Raw genomic sequence first — 24,359 nt, forward strand, 5'->3', positions numbered from 1 at the left:
TAATGGCACATGAGATTGAGAGCACTTCCACCCTCTGTCAGTAACCAAGGAGGATGTTCAGCAACATCTGTTGGAGATGGCTCTTGTTAAATCCTCAGGCCTGGAAAACACACTCTCAGCATCTCCTGAGAGCTGACCCAGGAGGGACCTGCCTGTGCTGGTGGTTTTTAAAAAAGGAATACTACCATGCAAGAGGAATTGCAGAGGGGCTGCCTTCCCACCCCATCCTCTCACATTCTCCTACTGCTCTGATGCCTCCTTGGGGAGGCAGCTGCACCAGGGCCATGCTGGGAGGTCTGTGGTCTGAGCCCACCTAGGACCCCAGCACCTCCTCACCGTTTGCTGGGCCTGTTTCTCTTCTAAATTCCTTTTTGGCAGGTGGCCACCTGGCCTAACACAGCCCTGTTCTCTGATCTGTACCCCGTGGAACATCCCTTTCTTACCTGAGGCTCCAGCAGAGCCTGGAGGAGCATTAATAAGATCCTTGGACCCACCTGAGCCCTCAGGTTTGAGCTTCCCCTGGGTATGGGTTTCCCCTGGGCTGAACCAGCCACACAGCAACATGGGGCAGCAGGATGAAAAGAACACAGCTGGGGTAGATTTTTCTTTGTGCTCTGGCAGCTTTAAAGGGAAGTCCAGAAGGAAACCAGATGAGCTCCTTACACCCTGTGTGGCTCAGTACAGGCATGTGCTGCTTGTCTGCAGTCGTGATGAGACACTAGTGACATCCCTCCATTCACAGCAGCTCATTTCAGGTTTGAAGAAGCACCGACAGATTTCTGTATTCACACCACTGAAACCAAGTTCCATCTGTGTCTCATGCTGCAGTTGGTGTCGCTCCAGTCCCCAATTGCTTGTATATGATGCAATTTGGGACCCAGGTTGATGCCTGCAATGCAGAGATTGACCCCCCTACTGCAACTGTGGCTGCAATGCTACTCCACCTGCAGACCCACTGGATGGCTGTGACAGATGGCTGTCACACAGCATTGCTCGTGTAGGACCTGGCAGGGGCCACGGGGCAGGACTGGCAGATGGGAGAGGATTAGGGAGCACACACTGCGCCTATTGCATGCCAGACTCCACATTCCGGCTGCTTTCTCACCCAGCCAATGCTCAGCCCTGAGGGCTGCCTGCTGCTCACACTGCCCGTGGCCCACAAGCCGCTGGGGGAGAACAGTGGTGGTGCAGCCCTTGTGCACACAGTCCTCAGTCAGGAGAGCAACCCATGGCTGCACAGAAGTGATTTTTGGCTCACTCTTAGGGACGGCAGGAACAGGGGATACAGGAAGCCTTCTGCAGTGACCTGCGTGGACCAGGGGATGGACCTCTGCACCAGGAGCTCTCCCTCCACCCTCTTCTCCATCTCTAAAGGGTCCAGGAGCTCTTCTCTATTGTCTCTGGGCTGGAGCTCACAGCAAGGCCCTTCCTCTTAGCAAACACAGCAATAGCTGTCTAATAGCTCTCCTGGCTAAACACTTCCCAGGCAGGTTGGAGCACGCACCAGGAAGAAAAAGCAAGGCAATGTCTTCCGGGCTCCTGCCATCCCTGTGGAGAGCTGTGTGCATCCTTGGACCTCACTGTCCTTCTGGGTGTGAGGACCTGCTTCAGCTACCCCAAGTGCTTCTTGTGCTCACCCACAGCTGGGGACAGGAGACCTGTTTGGCAGCCATGCCAAGAACAGGACACAGGTCCTTCCCTGGGCCTAGGAGGGCTCGGGCTACGTTGTCTTGGTAAACCTTCCTCTCCAGTTTAACCCTGGGTGGTGTGGACACAGCCTAGCATCCCCCAGGCAGCAGGTTTTTGTGACTCAGAGGAGAAGGTCTCTGCTCCTGCATGCTCTTGAGGAGGCGCTGAAAGATGATTCACCTGCAAATGATGTTGGGGCTGAATTTAGCATTTGACACTTGCCAATGTGTCACTTGAGTCAGGCACTGGGTTGGCTGCAAGCACGGGAGATGCTGACACCAGCATCTCCCATGGCTTTCAGGTAAACCTGCAGCCCCATCGATCGCCAGGTACTTCTTCCACAGCTCCAAATAGAAGCCATTTCCGGGAGCGTAGAAATATCTGTGGTGACTCTGGGCCCTTCCCTCCTTGTGAGCACCCTGCTTAAGTCCTGTTATGAAGCACAGCAGGGACTGGGAGGATGTCACCATTGCTGGGGGACACCCCAACCTCTCCCGAGGTCTGGCTACACCAGGGGACACGAGGACTGGAAAGTGGCAACTGTGGCACCAAAACTGCTTCCCCGGAGGCAGACAGGGAGTCCCAGCCTGATAAATGACACATCTGTTCTCTGCAAAGGAACAAAAATTGGCATAAGGTGTAGGAAACTGGCATTGTTAGAGGATAGATCGATAAATATGACATACTGGAGAAGAGGTGACACAGTTCTCTTGAAGTGAATTCCAGCTGAGAGAGGTCACCTGCGTTACCCCAAGCAGATCCTTTGATGAATGAGGTCAGTAGAGAAGTGACAAAATCTGATAATAATACTGAATTATTCTAGATTCTTTGGATGAACACTATATGTTTCAGGCCTTTCAGGATCTGAAACAACAGCCGGTGTCAGGGAAGTGACACATATGCAAAGCCAAACCCTGCCTCATGTTTAAAGTGATGGGCGCTGAGACTGGGAGCTCTGACAGTCCGTGGAAACATCTCCTTGGCACTCAGCAAAGGTCAAACCTGCAAAGGTTTTCTCTAAAAACTGATAGGAGGGGGTAGGAAAAGGTAGAGGCAACAGCAGGGGTGCCACTGTTCCCAGGTCAGTCCTGGCCTGTGTGTGGTCCTGGGCCCCATAACCCAAGAATACAGCAGATCCAGAAAATGAGCAGCAGCAGATCCAGAAAATGAGCAGAGAAGGAAGACAGGATGGTCAAAGGCTTCTGCACATGGTGTGCATGATGGATCAGAGCTCTTTGGCATGGAAAAGAAACAACTGGGGTCACAGGACAGAGATCTGCGTGGCAGGGGGAGGTTAGAGAGAGACTGGTAGATTTGGGGTAAACATGAGGAGGTGACTCAGTGCAGAGCAGCCCTCCTGCCATGGCCCACTGCAGGTGCTGTGTGGTTTAGGAACAAAACTGAACAAATCCACAGAAAGGAATCCATCATGCACCGCTAAATACAGAAAGGCAGGAAGAGCCTTGCAAGTATTTAGAGGCAGGAATTGTGTTAAGGGGAAATGTTGCTACAGATAGGCACCAGGAGGCCACCAAAGACTGGGCAGTGGGTGAGATGGACCATTCTCACCACAGCAGCTGTCCATGTGGAAGGGGATAGTGCTCCCAGATACATCATGCAGTCAGCATGTTTTCGTTCGGCAAGCCATTCCCAGACTAGAATCATTGTTCTTCCAGCAGCCCCTCATCTCACACCAAGTACATTCCGTACTGGTTGCTCCATAATACATAGGACCCTACAAGCTTCAGTCATGCCTTCCGGATATCCCAGCTCCCATCAGGCTAGAAGGAAACAGCATGACCATCCATCCCAGCTTGCTGCCAGGCACTATAGAGAGGGCTAGCATTGAAGAGATGTCCTGGACAAGATGCTCTGCAGCCTCCTGTCACCCCAGCCTGCTGCAATATGTTGCACAGAGGTAGCAAGGGCCAAAGACAGGTGGTAAGTTGGGGAAAAGTGAGGAGGAACCTGGAAGAACATGGTCCACACCAGGTCCCACATACGATGTGACATGTGGCTCCTCCCAAGCATCACAAACTAGGATAGTTCTGCGTCAACATTCACACACAATGCAGACCCAGGGTTTGTAGGTGTGTTCAGGCCATTTGGACCCTGTCTGTCCAGACATGAGGGATATGCATGAAGCATGTATATTTACCACATCAAGCAAATTGTTGCAGACACTTTCTGCAGTTCCCCAACTTTTCTGTCAAAAGAAATTATGATGCAGTTGGTAATATAACTGAACCCACGCTGACCAAAAGAAAAAATGACAGCTTGCTGACAGACATCTGCCAGCTTGAAGCCAGATACATCGGTCATTGCCTCACCCGTGCTGAGCGCCTTTTCTTCCTCTGCTCTCAGGGCTGACAGCCCTCTCTGCACATCCATGACCCTGAGCATCATAACTGCTCTCTGGTGTGATCTGTTATTTCATTAACACATAACGAGGTGTGGAAAGCTGTGGGGAGCTCAATTTCCACAAACCCAGGAAACAAGCCAGCAAGAGAGCTGGGTGACAGATAGGAGAAAAAAATTACTTCAGGACTGACACCAGAGGGTGAGAAACACATCTTTCACTGACAAATGCAGGTACGAGTTTGAGGGCAATTTCCAAACAGCCACTATGTAAAATCTTTGCTGGTGTGTTGTGGGGTTTTTTGGTTTGGTTTGGTTTTTGTGTTGGTTTTTTGTTTGTTTGTTTGATTGATTGATTGATTGCTTTTGAGGATTTTTTTGTTTGGTTGGGGTTTTGTTTGGTTTTTTGTTTTGATATTTTTCCATTAAAATGTTTTGCATGGGCTCAAGCCCTGGAGACCTGGAGCCATAGTTGGTGCCTGTGGGGACAGGGCAGCCAAGCTGAAGGACTCTTTACACCTGCCCTCAGTATTGCCACAGCAAAATCAGGCTGGTGGCAGGGAAACCTCATGACAGATGCTGGCTTGGTGGCAACAGCTGTATTACACCATGCAAACCTCATGGCTACCTGCTTCCACACTCTGCCACACTCTTCCACACTTTCAGGGCTCCAGCCGTAGCACAGATTCAGCCCCTTCATTGCTGTCCCTCCGATGGGGAGGGCATGGAGAAACATCTCCATCCATGGGGGTATTATTTGCCCCTACCAGGGAGCTTGACCCTGCAAGGGCACAGCAGTGTCCAAGTGGGATAAGATGCCTGAATTTCTCCTTTGAACAAACAAAGAAACGACCAGCTGGGAGAGCATGGATCTGAACTCTATAGTAAGTGGTAAAGTGAAATTGATTGGAGCTGCCTGCATTCATCGATCTGAGGCAGAGCAAACTAAGGAGCTGGAACATTTGCAGCTCAATCAGAGCGACGTGACAGTTGGAGGCCTGTGCTCTGGGGCTGGCAGGGAAGCTGTGCACCCCAGGAGAGAGTTAATGGTGGGTTTGATTAATCCAGCTGCAATGGCCATGCTCACACAGCTGAGTCCTTGTCCAGACACTCACTGGCTTTACATTGCCTAGGGAGTGTGAACTGCCCCTGGCATCCCCTTTATATCTCTTAATAGGCCTGTCATCGACCATCAGGAAGATGGGTATGGGACAAGAGCAAAACAGGGGCCATTCCTCCCATGCAGATGGAAACAAGTGGTTGGTTTTGCCACCAACCCATCCCCATGTCTTTGAAAGGGCTGGAAGGCTGAAAATTAAGGTGAATTTAGATGGGAGTGCCAGACATGGAAAGGTGAGGGCCAGGCAGACTGCTTGTTTTCTGCCTCCTCAGCATCACAAAGCTGGGTTAAGAGGTGGTTGTGCACAGGCTATAAATCCCTGCTGCAGGAGGAGACTCTCAGTCATGGTGCAAAGGCAGAGGGAGAGCTTGTGCTGGCAGCTGAAATGAAGCAGAACTCACACAAACATGTGGCAGCATTTATGTGGGGCTTCAGGGTGGCTGACTCTCTCCTGGGACACTTTTATCACATCCCATCTTCAGCTGGGTGCTGGACCAGAAAGGAAAGGGCTCAAGAGGCTGCTCCAGGCTTTGTGCTCCTTGGAGGTCAGACAGGACAGCTTTGATGAATCTCTCTCCATACATTTTTGGGGCCATTTTCCTTGATCTCTAAACACTGGAGCTGGGCAAGGGGATCCAAAAACATAACCAAGCAGAAAATCAGTCTGTTGTAGCCTTTCTGCCTGCCCCACATAGCACTGGCACACTGGAAAATGTCCTTTGAAGCTTGGGCTTTAGAAGAACTAGGACCATCTCATGCACTGTTATGGGTTCATAAAGTCTTTCAAGAGCATCACGTATGAACATTCATGTCAAGAAATACTTCAGTCCTTCTCCTTCAGGCCTTGGTGCATGTCTCATGAGCTAGAAGATGATGGGGAGGTGAATGGTGGGGAGAGAACCATGCCAGATTGCTTGCAACTGTCTTCCAGCTCAGATGTGCTACCCTTCACTCCCAAATCCCACCTAAACTTTCACCTCCAGAATTATCCCAGCCCCAGGACACTTCCCTGGCCTCATCTTGCTCCAGCATTCTGCACTGGCCTGTCAGTGCCTGTGGGTATGGGAACATGGGATACTGTGCTAGATGGAATGAAGTCACTCCAATTTGCTTAGGAAGGACGGCAGGCTTTCAGCAGCAGAGCAAACTGTAAGACAAATTTATGGCCTCAGAATATCCAAAGATGGCAGTGCTGGCTTGAGTCAGTGCGCTGTTTCCTATCACCAGTAAAACACAGAGCACCTTGTGCACCTTGCAAGACAGGCATCTGTCCTGCCTTTCTGTGCACCAGTGCCACTCCTGAAGCTGTTTTCAGGATATGAGACCAAAAGAGGAGGCCATGGAGATCGTTCTGCTTTCCGTCTGCCTCACTGAGACCAGGAGAGGTGGCCACGGACTGCCCCAGTGAGGGTGCAGCTGGAGAGGCCACTGAAGTTGCACAGCACCTGAGACAGCCATGCAGAGATGAATTACTCTTGTTCCTGTGCCAGCCGGAAGATTTATGTTTGTGCCACAGAATGACAACATCTGGGCCCAGCAGCACTCTCTCTCTGGCTGCACGGGCATTTCGACATTGCAGGCATCTTTAAAGTCCCACTGAGTGCAACCCACGGGCATCAGAGGGCTTGAAGAAATGCCTCCTCTGAGGGACAGAGGAGGGTGGGAAAAGCCGAGGGACCTGCCTGGTGCAGCCATCCCACCCAGATGCTGAGCAGAACCTTAGGACATCAGGTCAGCTAGCAGGCAGAGGATCCCCCAAAGCCCCCACAAGCTCATCTCTTGGCATGGTCCTGACCCTGTGGGTCAGACTGGCAGCAGCTGTGAACAAAATCACACAGCAGTGGACTGTTGGGGCCCTGACAACCTGGCATGATTTCACTGGGAGTGGTCATATCCGAGTCCTCCTGGGGAAGACAGCCCTTAGGTAAGAAGCTGTGCTGGGACGGGGCCACCACCACAAGTGATGGGTGGCATCAGCTTAATTCCTCATCTTCTGCACCAGCCAGGCCCCTGCTGCTTATCTCCATGTCCACTCACCGCCTCCATGCTCACTTCCATGTTTGGCCAACCCCTCTTTATCGCTACAGCGTTTATCTCAGTCACGCCTGTTCAGCAGTTGAGATCATTGTTATCTTGCCAGCAGAAAAGTCTGCTGAGCATCCCAAGCACGAGCCCCACTGCCTTCTCCCTGCACCATGCACACCATGTGAGCAGCACCCAGCACACACCACGCAAATGTGAGCTCTGCACCAAGCCAGGTTGGGAACCAGGATCAAGACCATTGTGGACACCAAACTTAGGGGTTCCACTCTGTCTGTCCATGCAAGTGCCCAAGGAGGAATCCCCTGGTCACTGCATGTGTCACTAGGTTCTCCATCGCCAGCAGGCATGGGCAGCACATCCTGCAGTGGTGGTCCACATCTCCAAACCATCCCACCTTCTCCCTTGGGTGCTTCTTCGCCACCACAGCTGTGCTGACCCACATCTGCAGCAGTTGTCCAAGACTATGTGTGAGAACAGGCCAGCATGGAGCTGGGCTCATCTTTTCACCAGTGACACAGCCTAGCTCAGTGGCACTGTGACACCACCAGCCCAGTGTGGAGGAAATCACCTCAACCAGGCACAGGGCAGCAAAAGGACTGTCCCTCCACAAGGTTATACCTTGAGATTCAGAGATTGTAATGACTCCACCTCTATGGCTCAGCAGCCCCTGTCCTGCAGATGTCTGAGTGGTCAGATCTCTCTCCACAGTGCAGCCAAGGTGCTGGTGATGCTGTTAAACTCTCTGGATATAGGAGACATGTGTATCTGTTAACAGGGGCACTGCACCCACTTCAGTTCCATCATGAGGACACAGATAGTGTCAGGACACAGAGGAGTAAGAGCAGTGTCCCTGCAGCACTATGGGAGAGACAGACCGGGATCCTTGGAGGGCAGAAAATGGAGGGAGAAGGCCAGCACTGGGGTGGGAGGGCAGTACCAAAAACTCATGTGGATGCCCAGGTCATGCAGATACCATCAAAGAGCCTCTCCTTCACCACCTCCTGATCAGTTAGGTTTGGTTTGTGGAGAGCATCTCCCACTGCAAAGGTTCCCACCATTGCTGAGGGACCAGCCTGCACAACAGTGACAAGGGCAAGTCATCAGTAAAGAGGCTGAGGGAAGAACAAGGTGGGCATAGAGAAAGGGAAACACAAAAGGCTGTTCTGTCTGCCTCCACCACTCTGAACTCTTTTGGGTTGGATACAAGCAAGAGGAGATGATCAAGATGGCAGGGGTCATTACTTCATGGAGTAACCAAAGTGTACAGGGACTTCCACTGGCTTGTACCGAGTCTCAGGGAGACTCATAAGATTTAGGATTCACCAGCTGCAGCAGATAAAAAGGGACAGATACGGTGCAGGGACATAGACCTGCCCAGCATGGGCAGCATGGTGTCAGACTTCCACCTCTTCCAGCACACTCACACATGCAAACAAAACTCCAGAGGTGCCTGTAGATGATGCCAAGTGATGAGCTCTCTGTGCAGCAGGAGCAGAGGGTTCTGTGACTGCCTTTTCCCGTGCGGCACCACAGAGGTATGTGAGTCACCTGGGCCATCCCAGTGCCTTGAAGTGCCCTGATTGCTCTAAAAATACTTGAAATAAATAAATGCTTTTGATCCCAGGTGTTGTGAATTCTTTGCATAGCTGTGAAAAGTAACAGCCCCTTCAATACCTGGAGCACTGTAAAAATCAGCAACAGAAGTGACAGCAAACAGTCATTTACTATTAATGTGTGTTTCACCAGGAAGAAACAGGAACCACTGCATAGACTGATACCTGCCACTGTTTTGGGTCACAAAGTCAACTTCATCATTAGCCCCTCATTTTCCACTTCATCTGTAGACACTGCCCTGGTGTGCCCAGCTGTTAATTATAGAATCCCAGTCTGGTTTGGGTTGGAAGGGACCTTAAAGCTCCTCCAGCTCCAACCCCTGCCACGGGCAGGGACCCCTTCCACTGGAGCAGCTTGCTCCAAGCCCCTGTGTCCAACCTGGCCTTGAGCACTGCCAGGGATGGGGCAGCCACAGCTTCTCTGGGCACCCTGTGCCAGCGCCTCAGCACCCTCACAAGTAAATGCTGCAGCAAAGAGAAACTATTCCCAGAGAAACACGCAGAGTGGTGAGAGGTGGGAATACAGCTGGGGCTGGGACATGGTGAGAGCTGGGGTAACAAACAGGTTGAAGGAAGGGTCGGGGCAAGAGCTGAAGGATATGGCTGGAAGCAGGGACGTGGTCAGGATCACAGTCTGCAGTTGAGTCAAGGCCAGAGGAGGGGAGTTAGGGTTAGGAATGGGGTTAGAGAGGGTTAAAACCGCGGTAAGGTGAGGGTCAGTATGAGACACAGGGTTGGGTTTCGGGCTGGGGCCAGGCCAGGGTGAAGGGCGTGGGGAGGGCCATGGTCACGGGCCGGGCTAGGGCGCAGCAAGGCCGCGCTCGGGCAGGGCTGAACGGGCTGGGGCGAACCCCGCGCGGCCCAGTGGGGGCCACCCGCCAGGCACCGCGCGTCGCTATGGAGACCCCGCGTGACGGGGGCGGGGCGCCGGCCACCCCGTGCACCTCCGGTCACGTGCTCCATGCCATCAGCGCTAAGGGCTCTTTCGGGAGGCGGTTACAGCGGAGCCCCGGTAGCGCGCCGTGATCGTATAGTGGTTAGTACTCTGCGTTGTGGCCGCAGCAACCTCGGTTCGAATCCGAGTCACGGCATCGTTTCGGCGGTACCACGGCATAAGGGCTGCTGTTTTGCTGTTGTGCCCCATGGCTTCATCTGTATTGGTTTTATATATTCTTTTAGCTTTCCGTGCGCTGTTACCTCTCCCCCCGCCGCCTTACAAAGCCCCGGGCTGGGCAGCAGAGCACAGCGCCCCGCCCCGCCCCGCCAGGAACCCAAAAAAACCTAAACAGCGAAATATTGGCACTACGTGGAAGAAGAAAATGATGAATCCGGTCGTCGGGGCCCAAAGGAAAAAGCAGAAGCCCCTTTGCCGTGGTACCGCCGAAGCGATGCCGTGACTCGGATTCGAACCGAGGTTGCTGCGGCCACAACGCAGAGTACTAACCACTATACGATCACGGCGCGCTACCGGGGCTGCGGCTTTGTGCTGTGCCCAGGCAGCTTAGTGCTGATGGCGCGGAGCATGTGAACTATGTACATGCGGCTGACACCCGCTGCGCTTCGGGGTCTGCTCCGTGTCACCACTGCGGTGACGGGCGCGGGCAGCCCTGAGCGCCCTCGTTATACACCGAAGCCAGACCAACGTCCTCCTAACCGAACCCTGCTGCCCCGTATCACCTCACCGCTCCCCGGGCAGGGAAACCTCGGCTCCCCCCATCCCGCGCGGAAAAACTGTTTCCAGCGCACGCCAGCAGGCAAAGATTCCACCTGTCTTCCGTCGCCTGCTGTGCAGGACTGGGAGATACCAGTTCCCACCACCGCAGCTTTGGAGTCTGCCTGTGGCTGACTCTTTTCCTGGGAAGCATTTCTCAGAGTCGAGTAAAGGCTGGGTACCTGGGGGTGAAAGTACCCAGCGCAGCCTCTTCTGGACGGCAAGGCCACCCCGCTGGGGTCCCGCCCAGGCCCTTGTGGGCACTCGGGTGTAGGACCTGGGAGGAGCTGGGGCAGCCTCAGCCCCAGTGTGCCCAGCCCAGCTCTTTGGACCGAGCTGTTAATCGGTAACCGGGTGTGGGGACAGGCACTGTGTGGCCAGTGTGGCTGGCAGGTGAGCACAGGAGCGCGGCGGGTGCCGGGGTGGCAGTAGCCATAGGGCTAGGGGCAGGTGTTAGACCATGGGGTGCATGAAGGCATGGGGCAGGAGGACAAAGGAGGTGTGAGGGCATGGGGTGCAGGGAGGCAGCGGGGACGGCAGAAGGGCATGTGACCATATGGCATGATGAGGCTGTGGGGGTAAGGATGCGAGGTGTGGGGGCATGGGGGGCACCCACCTGCTGCCCCACTGGTTGCCTGTTCATGTGGCCCCACTCCTTAAGTGGATGGCAGCGTTAAGAGGCTTCACCAGAACAGAAGCCAGCTGAGCCACTGGGGGGGGGAGGAAGTGGCATTGGGGGGCCACAGTGGTGGCATCAGCGTGGAGGGCACTGAGCCTGGGAGGGATGGAGAGAGCCAGGAGCCTTGGGGTTCTTGGGGGAGTCACTGAGCACTGGGGGTGCCGGCAGGGTCACTGAGCCCAGAGGGATCTCTGGGTGTTCCTGAAATTGTGGGCCTGGAAAGAGGGGTCCTCTTGTTCCCTGCCAGGGTCCTGGTGAGGTGTCCCTGAGCCCTGGGGGATACTGGGAGTGCTGGAGGCCCTGGTCTGGGGTCCTGGGTTCCTACCATGGCCTTGGATCCTGCCCTGCTGCTGAGGAGCCATCAGCCTCATTAGCAGCTGGGGGACATGCTGGGGGCCAGCATGCCTCAGTGCTCCCCATGGAACCAACCGCTACCTTGAGCTGTTGTGAGGTCCCAAGCTGAGGGGGATGTTCTCCAAAACTCACCTCCATTCGTTGCATTCAGGGCTGGGACAGTCCCTTCAGTGACACTAATTTTCACACTGGAGGAAGCAGCTGATGATGCTGCCTTCACCTTCTCCATGCAGACCTCTGTGGCTCTCCTTCAAAGCAAGGACAACTCCTTACTTCCTCTGTCTTCACACACAAATGATTCCACAGTCGATTGCTACCTTCTCTGCAGCCTGTTTGCTCTTCCCTCATCTTTCTTCAGGTAGAGGAACCTGGAGGGAGCCCAGGTGGTATGCTCCAAGAGTTCCTGCCCTGGCATGACACTGGTTCTTCTGCCTGTGCTGGACTAGTTCTCCCTGTATAACTCTCCTCAAGGACCAGTCCCCATGCAAACTGCCACTTACTCCTCCCCATTCCTGCTGCACTGTATTAGTTACAAACATGAAAAGACCTTCTTCCTTGTCCTTACCATTCCTTATCTTCATCCTTATCCTTATCCTTCCTTACCCTTGGTCCTAGTCTTTCTTCTCCTTCTTCCTTATTCCATTTGAGATCCTCAGGGCAGTGGGAAGGGCACGCAGCAAGCTCACTGCCCTGAACTTCAAGAGAGCAGACTTTGGCCTCGTGAGGAGCCTGCTCAGTAAGGTTCCATGGGATAAAGCCCTAGAGGGCAGGGGGTCAAACTCAGAAGAAAAAAAGAAGCTTATAGAAGGTGGAAGTGAGGACATGTGCCCTGGTGGAATTCTGGTGTCCTCAACGTAAGAAGGACATGGAGCTGTTGCAGCAAGTCCAGAGGAGGCCACAAGGATGCTCAGGGGCTGGAGCACCTCCTGTATGGAGACAGACTGAGAAAGTTGGGGCTGCTCAGCCTGGAGAAGAGAAGCTGCTTGGAGACCTCAGAGCAGCTTCCAGTGTCTGAAGGGGGCCTACAGGGATGCTGGGGAGGGACTCTTCATCAGGGACTGTAGTGACAGGACAAGGGGTGATGGGTTCAAACTGAAACAGGAGATTTAGGTTAGATGTAAGGCAGAAGCTCTTCTCTGTGAGGGTGCTGAGGCGCTGGCACAGGGTGCCCAGAGAAGCTGTGGCTGCCCCATCCCTGGCAGTGTTCAAGGCCAGGTTGGACACAGGGGCTTGGAGCAAGCTGCTCCAGTGGAAGGGGTCCCTGCCTGTGCCAGAGGTTGAACTGGATGAGCTTTAAGGTGCCTCCAACCCAAACCAGTCTGGGGTTCTATGATGTTACTCAGTTGCACCCAGTGAGGATGCAGCAAGATTTATTTCTTGCAGAACCTCACTGGAAGGGTTGTTGCAAAGGCTGGTGGCCACTACCACTATCTTGGAGGGGCACTACCAGCTCTTCCTGCTGCACCTAGTCCTCTCCTGTAATTCCTTGGAGACATGGAAGAGCAAACCTTCCAAGAGAGGAGAACAAGGGAGTCAGTATTCCCTCCCCACAGCTTGAGGATCCTATGGGATGGTCCCTTGATGTGCTGGTGCAGAAACTACTACAAATCTCTACTGCAAAGGGTGTTTTCCTCCTGGGGACCTGGAACTCGAAATCAGCGTTGGGCATGCACGCTTCCAGAGGTGATCCTATCTTTCTCTTCCTAGCCAGCATTGTTCCCCTGCAGTGCTATTTCTCTAATGCATTGAATTTGCTGCAGTTCTGGAGATGGAAGAAAACCAGATAACCCTGGACAACCTTGGAAAGGGCTCAGATAACCCAGCTTTCAGCTCCGTGGTAAGTCCTCCTTTCCCCTACCTGTGGTACAGGAGCTGCTCAGGGTGCTCCAGCTAATGATGTTTTCCAGGGGGAGGACAGACTCTGTGAGGGATGTGATGGTTCATGTGGTGAAACCAAAGAGGAGAGGAGAGGCGAAGGGGAAGGGAGATTCTCCTCCTACTGCAGGTAGGATAATCCCTGGAGATGCATCTGTGTAGGGTGTTTTCAGTGGTCATAGCAAGTCTGCAGCCCTTGGGCCAGTGATTCCCCTGATGACAGAGCAGAGCAGGGTGGTATTAACCACATAGCAGGGATAGTGACTGACGACTCCATATGGCTTTTCAGTGTGCAGTCAGCAGTGCAGCCACCCAGCAGAAACCTCCACTCATTGTGCCCAGGGTGGTGTTTGTGTGGTGGGGTCTCCCTTGCCACAGCTGGCCAGCTCACTCCTCCTGGGAGCAGGCAATAGGGCTGCTGGAGGCCATGGCACACCTACCAACCATGCTGCTGCCGCAAGCACCCTCTAGTTATGACCTGGCTCCATTGAGTTGGGCTGGGTTCACCTTCAGGATCCATCTTCTGTTCCTCTCAAGTCTCTGCCATGTGACTCTCCCCAGGAAGGCTGTGCAGCCGGCTTGCAAGGCAAAGCGCCTCTGCAAGGCTTATGCCAAGGTGTTGAGAAGGGTCGTCCTGGCGCTCCTTGGAGTAGGTGAGGACTTCCCAGTGCTGAGACCCCACCTCCACATCCCTTTGGCTGGCCATGTCCCCAGCCTCCAAGAACTGGGCATGGCCACCCATGTAGAGGTTGTATCTGCTCTCACCCCATGGCCTGCCCTCTCCTCGGTCACCACTCCCATCCAGGAGAGCTACCTGCTCCTCACTATCCGCCTTCTCTTTATCCGCCTACCCAAAGGGTTTGCTATGCCTGTTCTGGTTGCTCTATGTGCCTATAGACAGCTGAGGTGCTGTCACCAGTGAGCCCATCTTCTGGGTTGGTGTTCCCTAAGTCCTCCTTGTGCACAGATGGGAGCCTCAAGGAAACTAACCCCATTGTTGGCCCTGGTTAGTGTTATGAATCCATGATCTTATGGGCCTGATATTTCTGACCTCCAATGTGCCTTCTCCAGCCTATCTGTGCTACTTTATTGCGGCCTGCTGGCTCAACTTCCAGCGAGCCCTTCCGTTGGTTGTGATGACTGCTGTGGTTGTCTTCTTCATCTGCTGGAGCCTCTTCAAGAAGCACTGTGGGGCAAAGGTGCTGCTGCTTCTCAGCCCCATTTGGAAATGCTTCAAAAAGTCCTGGCTGTGGCTGAAATGGTGAGTCAGGAAAAGGCAGGGCCAGATCCCTCCCAGTACCAGGTCCCCTCTCCCATGGCTGCCCTGCCAACACAACCAGCAGCCGGTGGCTCTGGACAGATGCCCTAGTCCTGTGCAAGCACCTCATGAATGATGAGGAATGGCCCAGCCCGGGAACCACTTAAAAGCCATGGCAGAAACATCCTGCTACTCTACCTCAGCAGCATGATGGCTGTTCATAGCCCCATTTGTGTTCAAGCCCCAGGTTTCTTCAGATGCATGGACCTCACAGTGGCACCTCCCACACAGTTAGCATCTGCCCTTCATGAGCTTCTCTCCCCATGGGGACATCCTCTCTGTGATGGTCTGGGAATTTCCTTTGCAGGCTGCCGTGGGTGGCCCTCCTGGGAGGCCTGATCATATGGCTGGCTTTGGACACTGCCAGAAATCCAGAGCAACTCATCTCACTGGCTGGCTTCTGCTTCCTGGTGCTGTTCCTGTTTGCCTGCTCCAAGCACCACAGCGCAGTATGTGCTTCAGATCTTTCTTGCCCATTGGTGCTCTCACAGCATGTGGCCTCCCAGTACTGGGAAGAAAGTATCACAGTACGTTAGAGATTGGAAGGGACCTCAAAAGATCATCTAGTCCAATCCCCCTGCTGGAGCAGGAACACCTAGATAAGGTTACACAGGAACGTGTCCAGGCGGGTTTTGAATGTCTCCAGAGAAGGAGACTCCACAACCTCCCTGGGCAGGCTGTTCCAGTGTTCCGTCACCCTCACTGAGAAGAAGTTTCTTCTCAGGTTTAAGTGGAACCTCTTGTGTTCCAGTTTGTACCCATTTCCCCTTGTCCTTTCATTGTTTGCCACTGAGAAGAGCCTGGCTCCATCCTCGTGACAAATGTGCTCCATCCTCGTGACAATGTGCTTCTCTCCCACTGGCATCCCCTTATGGCCCATCACTGGAGGAAGCAGAATCCAGCAGGGCTCCTAGGGAGAGCTGGATCAGCATGGGGAGCTAAGCTGGGTGGATGGAACCAGCCCCAAAGCCACCCACTGCTCTTTCCCACTGCTCATCACCGTGCTCCTTCATGGTGCCTCTATTGCGTTTTCCATCATGTTTCTCATAGCTGGGTCAGAGGCAGAGACCCAGCACTAGACTCATGCCTGAATTTCAAATGCCTGTGGGTGGAGGGTGGGCCAGAGCTTCAGGTGACTCGGGCAGAAGTGACTGAAGTCCCAGTGGTTTCCAAACCACCCTGCTTCGGTGTTCGGGGCAATCTGCTGCCTCCAAAGGAGTAACGAACAGCAAGTTTTGATCCAGCAGGTCTGTACTAGCTGTCAAACCGTCAGGTCTCCGTGCCCTTCTCCTCCTGGGTAAGCCTGGCAGATTATGTTCCACCAGCCAGTTTCTGAGTCCCACCAACTCATCTTCCTCTAAACCCAAACTCTCTTTGTGGATTACTGTTCCAATTTCTTTATTAGTATCCCCGTGATGTTCATGCAGGTTTTTGCCATATGCAGCTGTCAAAGGGACAGGAAGCTAAGAAATGGAAGTCTGTAGGCTTCACTAACATCTCAGTCCCTGTTCTGCTCTTGGTCCCCAGGTGTCCTGGAGAGCTGTTTCTTGGGGTCTTGGCTTGGAGTTCATATTTGGACTTTTCATCCTCCGAACAACCCCTGGCATCCAAGCTTTCCAGTGGCTGGGTGACCAGATCCAGGTACTGCATGTGCTCACACCACCCCATGCTTGTGCCTTCCATGTAGCCCCCCCTTGGGGTGCAAGGATCTGCAAGAAGAGCAGAGGGTGGCATGGGGTGGGGAAGCTGCAGGGACTGCACACTTAGAAGCCTTTTTGTTGGGGACTGGAGAAAAGCCAGCTATTTCCTGGTTCTCTGCAGCAGCCAGGATCCTCTGGTGCAGTCTCCTGTGCAGGCTGCTGCTGTGCCCCAGCACTTGGAGACAGCCCACCAGTATCCACAGCTTAGGTTTCAGCAGATCATTATCTGGTGTGGTGGTGAATTGAGCTATGGGGCTGGGGGAGACAGACTCCTGCTAGGTAGATGTGAGATGTCAGGGAGAGAGCTAATGGAGATCTCCCTCCTCTCACGTAACTTCTCTACTGCAGTTCTTCCTAGGCTACACCACAGCTGGCTCCAGCTTTGTCTTTGGGAACACGCTCATTGAAGAAGTCTTCGCCTTTCAGGTCAGCTTGGGGTATGGGCTATAGGGAGGCCGAGCCTGGTTCTCTTCTGGTCTGGCTGCCTTGCTGGATCCTGAAGAGCATGGAGCTGAACACAGCCATGTTTACTGCAGAGCTCAACCAGCTCAAACATGGGTCTCCCCCAGCTTTGTAAACTTTCATGGACCTCCTCAGTGCCATAAGGGATTTGCACTGGTCCCCTGTCCCAGCTGCCAGCCCAAAGTTGTGGCATCCCAATAGTGAGGGCTGGCTATGCAGTACCTTGCCATGCCCATTTCATGGGTCAAAAGGGCTTGGTCCCCAAGTGTACTTAGATGTGTTGCTCAGCTCTCCTTTAACCCTATGCCCCTGGTGTCTTGCCTACAGACTCTGCCCATTGTTGTTTTCTTCAGTTGTGTGATGTCCATCCTCTACTACCTTGGCATCATGCAGTGGCTCATTGTCAAGGTAGGGCCTCTCACCTGACTCTGGGATGGTGGTGGAAGGGAGAACCTGGTGGGTTCTCTGACAACTGTGACCAGCTTGAGGGATGTTTCAGGAAAACTGGCACAGTACTAATCTGAGGTGATTTGTTCTGCCTAAAAGAATAGACACAACCCCTGTCTTTCTTGCACGTCCTCCTGAGAAAGTCCATCCCCGGAGTTGATGTTGCTACCTGGTCTGTGGCCACTTCCCAAGACCACCTGTGTGCAGCCTGAGGGCCCTGCTTCATGGGGTGGGTGGCAGGGTGCTAGGAGTCTTTGGAAACATGGCGTCCTTGTCTTTCCCCAGATCTCCTGGATCCTTCAGGTCTCAATGGGCACCACTTCCACTGAGACCCTGAGTGTGGCAGGGAACATTTTTGTGGGACAGGTAAGGTCCTGGGCAAGAGATCCAGCTCCTCAGCCCTTGCAGCTGAGCCTGCCCTGGAGGAAGGGTCTTCTCCCTTTCCAGGAGACCTATAGCCCCGCATGTCCCTGTCTCAAGGACAACACGGCTTTCTCTCTTGCAGACCGAAGCTCCGCTGCTCATCCGCCCATACCTTGCAGACATGACCCGTTCAGAAATCCACACTGTGATGACTGGTGGCTTTTCTACAATTGCAGGCAGTGTGATGGGTGCCTACATATCCTTTGGGGTGAGTGTATAAGCAGATGTGTGCCCTATACTCCCTGCCATGGGGTCCTTACACACAAAAACTGCCCTGGACTTGTGGGTGAGAGAAGACCCCCAGAAGGTGCCCCATGGTTCCCTTCCATAAGCCGGATGTTCAGCCTCACCTCTGTTGGTCTGGCCAGAACCCTGAGCCCTGCCAGGTAGGAGGCACTGCTGTGGGACCCTCATTGCGTGTCCTTGCACAGTGAGCAGGGGAGATCTTACTGAATCATGGGATAATTTACCTTAGAAGGACCCTATGGGGGATCTCTGATCCACCCTTGTATCCAAATGATGCGACGACAAAGCCCACGGGGTTGCTCGAACCTTGTCCAGGTTGGTGATGAACATCCCATGGAAGGAGGTCCCCCCTCACCTCCCTGAAGTGAGGACTCACAGGAGCCTTGTTTGTGGAGAATACTTTTCCCATATATGCAACTGGAATTTCCCACTGAAACTGTGACACTGATTCTCACTCTTTCCCTGGGTATCTCTGAGCAGCATCTTCCCACCACCCCTTCTTTTAAGTAGTTGGGAACAGCTACTACAACCCCCCAGCCCTCTTTTCTCTCAGGTGAACAAGCCTCACTCCTCCAGCATGGTCTTGGTGGTCCTGTGCCCTAACCCACCCAGGGATGCCCTCTCCAGTTCATGAGCGTCTCAGCCATGGAAATGGTGTACAGATGTGGCCTCACAGAATCATAGAATGGTTTGGGTTGGAAAGGATGTTAAGATCACCTAGTTCCAAGGTCCTTGCCATGGGCAGGGACACCTCACACTAGACCATGTTGCCCAAGGCTCTGTCCAGTCTGGCCTTGAATACTGCCAGGGATGGGGCATTTACCACTTCTTTGGGCAACCTGTGCCAGGGCCTGACCATCCTCACAGTAAAGAACTTCTTCCTTATATCTAACCTGAACTTTCCCTGTTTCAGCTTAAACCCATCACCCCTTGTCCTATTGCTACAGCCCTTAATGAAGAGTCCCTCTCCAGCATTCTTGCAAGCCTCCTTCAGGCTGAAATGCTGCTCTGAGGTCTCCACACAGCTGCTCATCTCCAGGCTGAACAGCCCCAGCTTTCAGAAGGCCAGAGAAAGGAAGACTTCCCCTGATCGTAGAGAGTTGGGTTAGGGATAGGTTAGACAGACTTAACACCTCTAAATCCATGGGCCCTGATGGGATGCACCCTCCCGCTGAGGGAGCTGCACCCATCATCTTTGAAAAATCATGGAGAATGGGAGAGGTGCCCAATGACTGGAACAAGGCCAATGGCACTCCCATCTACAGGAGGGCAAGAGGGAGGAGATGGGAAACTACCAGCCAGTCAGACTCACCTCCATCCCTGCAAATGTGATGGAATGGGTCATTCTGGAGTCATCACCAAGCATGTAGAACAGAAGGTCACCAGGAGTAGTCAGCATGGATTCACCAAGGGTAAATCTTGCCTAACCAATCTAATAACCTTCTGTGATGACATAACAAAATGAGTTGATGAGGGGAGAGCAGTGTGTGTCATCTACCTTGACTTCAGCAAGGCTTTTGACACTGTATCCCATAATACTCTCATAGGTAAGCTTAGGAAATGTGGGTTAGATTAATGAACAGTGAGGTTGATTGAGAACTGGCTGAATGGCAGAGTTCAAAGGGTTGTGATCAGCGTGATCAGTGGAATAGAATCCAGCTGGAGGCCTGTAGTTGAGTGGTTGTCCCCAGGGAGCAGTACTGGGTCTGCTCTTGTTCAACTTGCTTATCAGTGACCTGGATGAAGGGCTGGAGTACCCTCAGCAAGTTTGCTGATGATACAAAGCTAAGGGAATGGCTGATACACCTGAAGCCGTGCTGCCATTCAGCAGGGCCTCCATAGGCTGGAGAATTGGGTGGAGAGAAACCCGTTGAGGTTCAGCAAGGGCAAGTGCAGGGTCCTGTACCTGAGGAGGAAGAACCCCAAGTACCAGCAGAGGCTGGGGCTGACCTACTAGAGCAGTTCAGCTGAGAAGGACCTGGGAATGTTGGTAGATGATAAGTTGACCATGAGCAGCAGTGTGCCCTTGAGCCAGGAGGGACAAGAGTATCCTGGGGTGCACCAGAAGTGTGGCAGCAGTCGAGGGAGGTGATTCCTCCCCCTCTACTCAACCCTGGTGAGGCCACACCTGGAGTACTGTGTCCAGTGGTGGGCTCCTCAGCACAAGAAAGACAAGGAGCTACTGGGGAGGGTCCAGGAGAGGCCACAGGGATGCTCAGGGGTCTGCAGCATCTCTCTTATGAGGGGAGATTGCAAGAGCTGGGCCTGGTTAGTCTGGAGAAGAGCAGACTGAGAGGGGAACTCATCAGTGCAGATCAATGCCTCAAACACAGGTGCCAGAAGGATGGTGCTGGACTCTTTCCAGGGGTGCCCAGCGACAGGATCAGGAGCAATGGCCATGAACTAAAACACAACAAGTTTCACCTCAACACAAGGAAGAACTTTGTTCCATTGCAGGTGGCAGAGCACTGTCACAGGCTGCCCAGGGGGGTTGTGGAGTCTGTCTCTGGAGATATACCAAACCCACCTGGACATGCTCCTGTGTGACCTGGTCTGTGTGGACCTGCCTTGGCAGGGGGTTGGACCAAATGATCTCCAGAAGGCCCTTCCAACACTAATGATTCTGTGATTCTCAGCCTGTCTCCATACAGGAGGTGCTCCAGCCCTTGGTCATCCTTGTGTCCTCCTCCGGACTTGCTACACAGCAAGCAGCTCCATGTCCTTCTTACGTTGAGGACACCAGAACTGCACACAGTGTTCCAAGTGGGTTACACAGCAGAGGGGCAGGATCACCTCCTTTGACCTGCTGGTCACACTTCTTCTGGTCATCAGTGCTCTGTAGTGAGGAATAAACCTTGCCCTCGATCTGCTGGCTGAGATCCTGCTATTTAAATATTAATTAGTCTACTAATAAGGATAAAAGGTCAGAGAAATGAGACATTGCCATTTGGCAGGCAGGGGAGGTGTGAAACTGTGAACGTGGCCCTTTGTCAGGAGGAAGCAGTTTGCAGTGTTGCACATAATGATAGAAAGGGATGAGGAAGGGGCAAGGACGATTATGGTTAGGTCAAAGAGCAGGAGAATTTACACCTTCAAGGCCAAGATCACTTCAGTTCCACCAATGCCTCCATCCAGGTGAGCTGCCCTACATGCCATGGCCAGCTTACATGGGAAACAGACAATTCTCCTATCCTGAGAAGCCCAGACTGCTGATACCAGCAATGTGCTAGGGTTCCCTGGGGTGGCATGTCTTGGGGCACAGCCTTGTATAGAGTTGCCTAAGCCCACAGTCTGCATATTATAGATAGATGCAGCATCACTGATAGCAGCTTCCGTGATGGCTGCGCCCTGCGCCCTTGCCATGTCCAAACTCGTCTACCCTGAAGTGGAAGAGTCCAAGTTCAAGGGCAAAGCAAGCATCCGCCTCGCCAAGGGGTGAGTGTGAGGATGGTGGAGTGGGGCTGCATGCATCCTGCCAGTGTGGGGAAGCCATGGGGGCAAATGGGGGGCACAAGTGGACATTCCAGGCAGCCTGAGGTTGGGAGAGCCTGTGGTGTGCTGACATCCATGGACTGGGAGCTGACTTTGCACAGAGAATGCTTGGCTGCAAGAGCCAATTGGGGGTTGTTTTTTTTCCATCCAGAGAAGAGCAGAACATCCTGGAAGCTGCAAGCAATGGGGCTGCAGCCTCCGTAGGGCTCGTAGCCAACATTGCAGCCAACCTCATTGCTTTCTTGGCGGTGCTGGAGTTCATCAATGCTGCTCTGCGCTGGTTTGGGGAGATGGTAGACATCGAAGGGCTCTCCTTCCAGGTATCCCCAAGATGCAGCCCCATCATCTGGGCTACCAGATCCTACATCCCCCACCCATCCCCACCTTTGCCTCAGTAGGCTGCTGAGACCCTTGTTGGGTGTTTTGCAAATGCCGACAGCGGGTGTCTGCCCCAGGCCTGGGGCTGTGCAGGTGGTCAGCTCTGAGTTGTTCCTTTCTGGGATCCTTTTCCCAGGTTATCTGTTCCTACGTCCTCATGCCTGTGGCCTTTCTTATGGGGGCAGACTGGGCAGACTCTCCGCTGGTGGCCGAGCTCTTGGGGATGAAGATCTTCCTGAATGAGTTTGTGGCATACCAGCAGCTGGCCACATACAAGAAAAAACGTCTGTCGGGTCTGGAGGAGTGGGATGGGAGCCGGAAGCAGTGGATATCTGTGAGGGGCAGCTCCCACCTTGCCAGGCACAGGGCAGGACGGAACCAGATGAAATGGGGCATGGGACATGGCTGGTCAGGCAGGAGGATGGCTGTTGGGGTGGGAGGGCACTTATGGTCAACTAGATGTGGATGTTCACTAACTGCTGGGTATGGGGTCATCCTAAGGAGTCAGTGAAGCTCTTTCCCATTTATCCTGCTCCTTGGTGGGGCAGATCATGGTTCAAGAGGGCCTCCTGTTCCCCCAGCCCAGCCTCTCCCAGGGGCAGGCTGCCTAATATCTGCATTCTTGCTCCCAAAATTAGCTGAAGGAGAAAGGACTGGGATGGGGGACTTACCTCCATCATGTCTGTCTGGGTTGGGAATGACAGCTCTGGGGCTGCTCCTGGGCAGAGATGACTGTTCCCTCCTGCTGTGCCCTCCAGGAGCGAGCCGAGAACATCACCACCTTTGCACTCTGTGGATTTGCCAACCTCAGCTCCATTGGGATCATGCTGGGAGGTCTGGGTGAGTGTGGCCCAGGTCCTGGGTGCCTGGCAATGACGTAGGGCAATCCTGGGACCAAGGACTCAACTGGGGCAGACAGAATTTGCTGCCCTCAACCCTCCATGTTCAGTCTCTGCCAGCACAGAGATAAGAAACAGGATTTGCATGAGGTGATTAGGGATGATTTTGCACTGCAGCCATGGGCAAAAGCATGTGCGTGTCCCACAAGCCCAGGGGCCAGCCAAGCCATGGGGCAAAGAGCAGAGACTCCAGTGTTGAGAGCATCAAGTGCTCTGGTTGATCACTCACGGGTGCAGAGTGGGCAGACAGTGTGCTGGGTGCTGGCTGTGACTGCCGTGTCACCCAGATGCCAGCAGTTGAGGTGGGCAGGGCAGTTATGTGACAGAGCCAGCTAGGGACCTAGGACACATCCCTACCTTTTCCCAGCCTGGGGTGGGGCCAGAGCAAGGACTTCACTCACCCCAGTCTCTGCTTTGTCCCTGCAGCCTCCATGGTTCCCCAGCGCAAGGGTGACTTGGCAGCCATCGTGCTGCGAGCCCTACTCACTGGCACATGTGTCTCCATGCTCAATGCCTGCCTGGCAGGTAAGTCCCTGCCTACTGCCAGTGGGCCAGAATGAACTGAGGACAGGCAAAGACCTATAAATGTATGTGCAGGTATGCATGTCCTCCTGATGGCTCTGCCAGAGCCTCCAAACCCTTTGCAGGGGCCGCACAGCAGCTGTGCTGGGGCCCTTCAGCCTCATTTGGGCTAGGGATATTTCAAGGACAGCTTCTGGGGCACTGCAAGGAGTTCCCTGGGATCACTGCTGCAAGAGTCTTGGGGGTGAGGTGAGAGAGTGCATGCACGGTCCCAGGTACAGGATCTGCAAGCAAGCGTAGGATGAGGGTATGGGACTGGGGAGCAGGGTCGGGGTGTGGGATGTGCATGCAAGGTCCCTCAAGAGCCCCAACCAGGAGACTTTGTCCCCCAGGCCTCCTTCATGTGCCAACAGAGGTGGGTGACTGCGTGACCTTCCTCAGCACTGCCAACTTCAGCTCTACCAGCTACGCCATGTATACCTGCTGCAAGCAGCTCTTTGCCAGGTGGGTGTGAAGGGCCCCAGAGCCATACGGTCCTGCCCAGAGACCCAGGTGGTGGCCAGCACCTCATCCTGACCATGCTTCTCTCTTTCCAGCTCGGTGCTTGACAATGGGACGCTCTCCTTCACAGGAGTCTGGGCCGGCCAGGCAGAGGGCATGCGGTGCCTGACACAGTGCTGTGGGCACTACAACCACACTACCTGCGAGGGGACAACCTAGAAACACGCAAACACGGCCTGGGAACACCAGCATCTGCAAAGTCTGGCCCCAAGCCTAAGAAGTGCCCCATCAGAAACCTGCAATTTTGGTCTCCTCTGCCCCAGTGATGATTGACAGCTGCGTGCACCCTGCAACCAGCACCCTTAGGTGCTAGCCCGCAGACACAAGGGAACTGCTCCCAAATAAATCATGGAAATCCCCATGTACTTGCCCTCAACCCCACTCTGGCCCTGGACCGTGGCTGTCCCACACAGCATGAGGTGCTTTGCTCAGGCTGCACGCTGCAACTGCCACAGCCAGCTTTTGCTGC

The 24,359-nt window shown here is 53.8% G+C and overlaps 1 protein-coding gene and 2 non-coding genes across 10 annotated transcripts; 2 read left to right on the forward strand and 1 right to left on the reverse strand.

Annotated features, from left to right (window-relative positions):
• Positions 1 to 9,842: 9,842 nt before the first annotated feature.
• TRNAH-GUG (transfer RNA histidin (anticodon GUG)) lies at positions 9,843 to 9,914 on the forward strand. Its single transcript has one exon. It is a non-coding gene; the product is annotated as a tRNA-His (tRNA).
• A 298-nt stretch (positions 9,915 to 10,212) lies between these two features.
• Positions 10,213 to 10,284, reverse strand: TRNAH-GUG (transfer RNA histidin (anticodon GUG)). Its single transcript has one exon. It is a non-coding gene; the product is annotated as a tRNA-His (tRNA).
• A 413-nt stretch (positions 10,285 to 10,697) lies between these two features.
• LOC133210450 (sodium/nucleoside cotransporter 2-like) lies at positions 10,698 to 24,251 on the forward strand. Of its 8 annotated transcripts, none has more exons than XM_061349827.1 (18): positions 10,699 to 10,927; positions 13,275 to 13,401; positions 13,475 to 13,572; positions 13,956 to 14,095; positions 14,514 to 14,703; positions 15,068 to 15,209; positions 16,288 to 16,401; positions 16,809 to 16,886; positions 17,250 to 17,330; positions 17,655 to 17,735; positions 17,875 to 18,000; positions 21,343 to 21,473; positions 21,682 to 21,850; positions 22,045 to 22,242; positions 22,667 to 22,748; positions 23,234 to 23,332; positions 23,722 to 23,833; positions 23,926 to 24,251. In XM_061349827.1, the coding sequence occupies exons 2-18, from the start codon at positions 13,336 to 13,338 to the stop codon at positions 24,047 to 24,049; spliced, it is 2,031 nt and encodes a 676-aa protein (XP_061205811.1). In that variant the 5' UTR covers positions 10,699 to 10,927; positions 13,275 to 13,335; the 3' UTR covers positions 24,050 to 24,251. The 8 variants fall into 8 exon arrangements, with proteins under 8 accessions (XP_061205816.1, XP_061205811.1, XP_061205810.1 ...); XM_061349826.1 differs by having other exon boundaries at positions 10,700 to 10,927; positions 13,275 to 13,404; XM_061349830.1 differs by having other exon boundaries at positions 10,700 to 10,927; positions 14,004 to 14,095.
• The last annotated feature ends 108 nt before the right edge of the window (positions 24,252 to 24,359 follow it).

The sequence above is a fragment of the Neopsephotus bourkii genome, unplaced genomic scaffold (assembly GCF_033783945.1).
Source record: "Neopsephotus bourkii isolate Nb327-2 ecotype Australia unplaced genomic scaffold, CSIRO-AGI_Nbou_v1 NB_463, whole genome shotgun sequence".
Classification (NCBI taxonomy): Eukaryota; Metazoa; Chordata; class Aves; order Psittaciformes; family Psittacidae; genus Neopsephotus; species Neopsephotus bourkii.

What these genes read in the sequence shown, in the direction of transcription:
- LOC133210450 (XM_061349826.1), top strand. Translation starts at nt 13,336, where the DNA reads ATGGAAGAAAACCAGATAACCCTGGACAACCTTGGAAAGGGCTCAGAT. An exon ending in ACCCAGCTTTCAGCTCCGTG is followed by an intron (nt 13,405 to 13,474) that starts GTAAGTCCTCCT and finishes GATGTTTTCCAG; the next exon opens with GGGGAGGACAGACTCTGTGA. An exon ending in TCGAAGGGCTCTCCTTCCAG is followed by an intron (nt 21,851 to 22,044) that starts GTATCCCCAAGA and finishes TCCTTTTCCCAG; the next exon opens with GTTATCTGTTCCTACGTCCT.